This window comes from Panicum virgatum, chromosome 1K (assembly GCF_016808335.1).
Source record: "Panicum virgatum strain AP13 chromosome 1K, P.virgatum_v5, whole genome shotgun sequence".
NCBI classification, from domain to species: domain Eukaryota; kingdom Viridiplantae; phylum Streptophyta; class Magnoliopsida; order Poales; family Poaceae; genus Panicum; species Panicum virgatum.
The window spans coordinates 33,649,706-33,651,984 of NC_053136.1; the positions used below are offsets into that span (position 1 = coordinate 33,649,706).

At 57.4% G+C, this 2,279-nt stretch overlaps 1 protein-coding gene across 1 annotated transcript; it reads left to right on the forward strand.

The window, feature by feature from the left end:
* Positions 1-318: 318 nt before the first annotated feature.
* Positions 319-1,440, forward strand: LOC120654648. The gene has a single exon (XM_039932242.1). It carries the CDS (start codon positions 319-321, stop codon positions 1,438-1,440), a length of 1,122 nt encoding a protein of 373 aa, XP_039788176.1.
* The last annotated feature ends 839 nt before the right edge of the window (positions 1,441-2,279 follow it).

Below are 2,279 nucleotides of genomic sequence, written 5' to 3' on the forward strand. Positions count from 1 at the left end.
TCTCCTCTATCTAAGTAGGTGTTGTTAGATATATAGAGTTGTATATGGTCTTGTATTGTATTTGTACCCTAACTTGTACTCCAAGCCTATACGGCATATATAATGAAAGGTCACCCCCTCATTGGGGTGTGTGGTGTTTGCCCAACTCTCTACATAGTATAGAGCCTAAACCCTAGGCCTGCCTCTCTCCCTCCCTCCCTACCCTAGCGCGCGCCGCCCCCTCCCTAGCCGTGCGTGCCTCCTCTCTTCCGCTGCCCTTCGCGCCGCCGCCTCCCTGGCTGCGCGCGACCTCTCCACCACACCAGATCCCATCTGTTAATGTCCACCATCACCCACGTGGACTCCGGTGACAGCGACTCCGATTGCTCCATCGGGTTTTCTCTTCTCTTCGGCGACGACTCTGCTGCACAGATTGATTCTCCCATGGCGCTCCCTTACGCCGCGATCAACGTGCACTCCTACGTCCCGATGAAGCTTGACTTCCGCGCCGACAACTTCTCCAAGTGGAAGGCGTGCTTCGAGGCTCTGTGCGGCACTTTCGCCCTGATGTCGCACATCGACGGGACAGCACCTCCCAATCCCCTCACCCCTCTGTGGATTCAGGAGGACTGCTGCGTCCGTTCCTGGATCTACAGCACCATCTCCGACGCCGTTCACGACTTCATCATGGAGGCGGACCCGACGGCACACAAGCTTTGGGCCGGCATCGCTGCCCGCTTCTGGGCGAATCGGGCACCTCGTGCTATCTTCCTGAGTCAGGCCTTCATGACCCTGACTCAGGGGGATCTGTCCGTCGAAGCCTACGGCCAGGAGAGGAAGAAGGCTGCTGATCGCCTTCGTGACGTCGGCAGACCCGTCGATGACACGATGATGGTGCTCAACCTGCTCCGAGGTGCCAATCCTCGCTTCAGCTCCAGCTGCGACATCATCGCTGATGACCCCGACATCACCTTCTCCAGCGCCCTTGATCGCCTTGCCCTCAAGGAGTTGCGCCTGGCCGAGGAGGCCAAGCTGGTCACCTCCACCGCTCTCAACGCCTCCACGCCCTCCGGCTGCGGCTCCTCCGGCCGCTCCTCCATGCCGCCTCCTCCTCAGCAACTCCTGGCGCAGCAGCAACAGCAGGGCGGCGGCGGCGGCGGCGGTGGCCAGCAGAGGCGGAAGAGGAACAACAACCGCAAGGGCGGCGGCGGCGGCCAACAGCCGCAACAGCCACGCGCGCCCAACCCTAATGGACCCTGGATTTGCATCAATCCATGGGGTCAGCAGGGTCAGGCGGGCGGCTTCGGCGGCGGCGGCCAGGGCTCGCGTGGCGGTGGACAACAGCGCGGTGGCCCTGGACTTCTCGGGTCTGCTCCCCAGGCCCACACTGCGGTTGCTGCGCAGCAATCCGGCGGCCAGGCGCAGTGGGACATGGCTGGCCTTGTGGCTGCTCTGCAGTAGATGTCGCTGCTAGGCGATACCTGGGTGATGGACACCGGCGCTTCCACTCACATGCACTCATCTGAAGGTATACTCCACTCTCGTCTTCCAGCTGCTGATTCTTTAATTCTAGTAGGCAATGGTGCACGTATCCCTGTCACGACCCGCGGCTCCTCGATTCTAGACACCAATTCCGCTAAATTCCTCCTGAACAACATCCTTATCGCTCCCTCCATTGTTCGCAATTTACTTTCTGTTCGCCAGTTTATCCGTGATAATGGTGGTTCTATAGAATTTGACGCTTTTGGCTTCTCTGTCAAGGAACCCAAGACATGACGCGTGATTCTTCGCTGCAATAGCTCAGGCGATCTCTACACCATCTCGCCTGCTGCCCAGCCCACTGCTACCGCCCTCCTTGCAGCATCTTCCTCGGTGTGGCACCGTCGCCTCGGTCATCCTGCTCCAGCTGCCATAGCTAGTCTCTGGAAACACAATCTACTTTCATGTAATAAAATAGACCGCACCCTTTGCCACGCCTGTCAACTTGGCAAACATGCGCGTCTCCCTTTTAGTTCATCTCGTTCACAGACTGTTTCCCCTTTCGAGATAGTTCATTGTGATGTTTGGACATCACCTGTTCCTAGTATTTCTGGCTATTCTTATTATTTGGCTTTGCTGGATGATTTCACTCATTTTTGCTGGACGTTTCCACTTAAGCACAAGTCTGAGGTCCGTCAGCACCTTGCTGTTTATCCCATACGTTCGCACACAGTTCGGTTCTACCATTAGATGCTTCCAAGCTGATAACGGGACGGAGTTTGTTAACCATGCCATGCACGACTTGCTTGCTGCCCACGGCA

Excerpts from the sequence above, each read along its gene's own strand:
- LOC120654648 (XM_039932242.1), top strand. The coding sequence starts at position 319 with ATGTCCACCATCACCCACGTGGACTCCGGTGACAGCGACTCCGATTGC.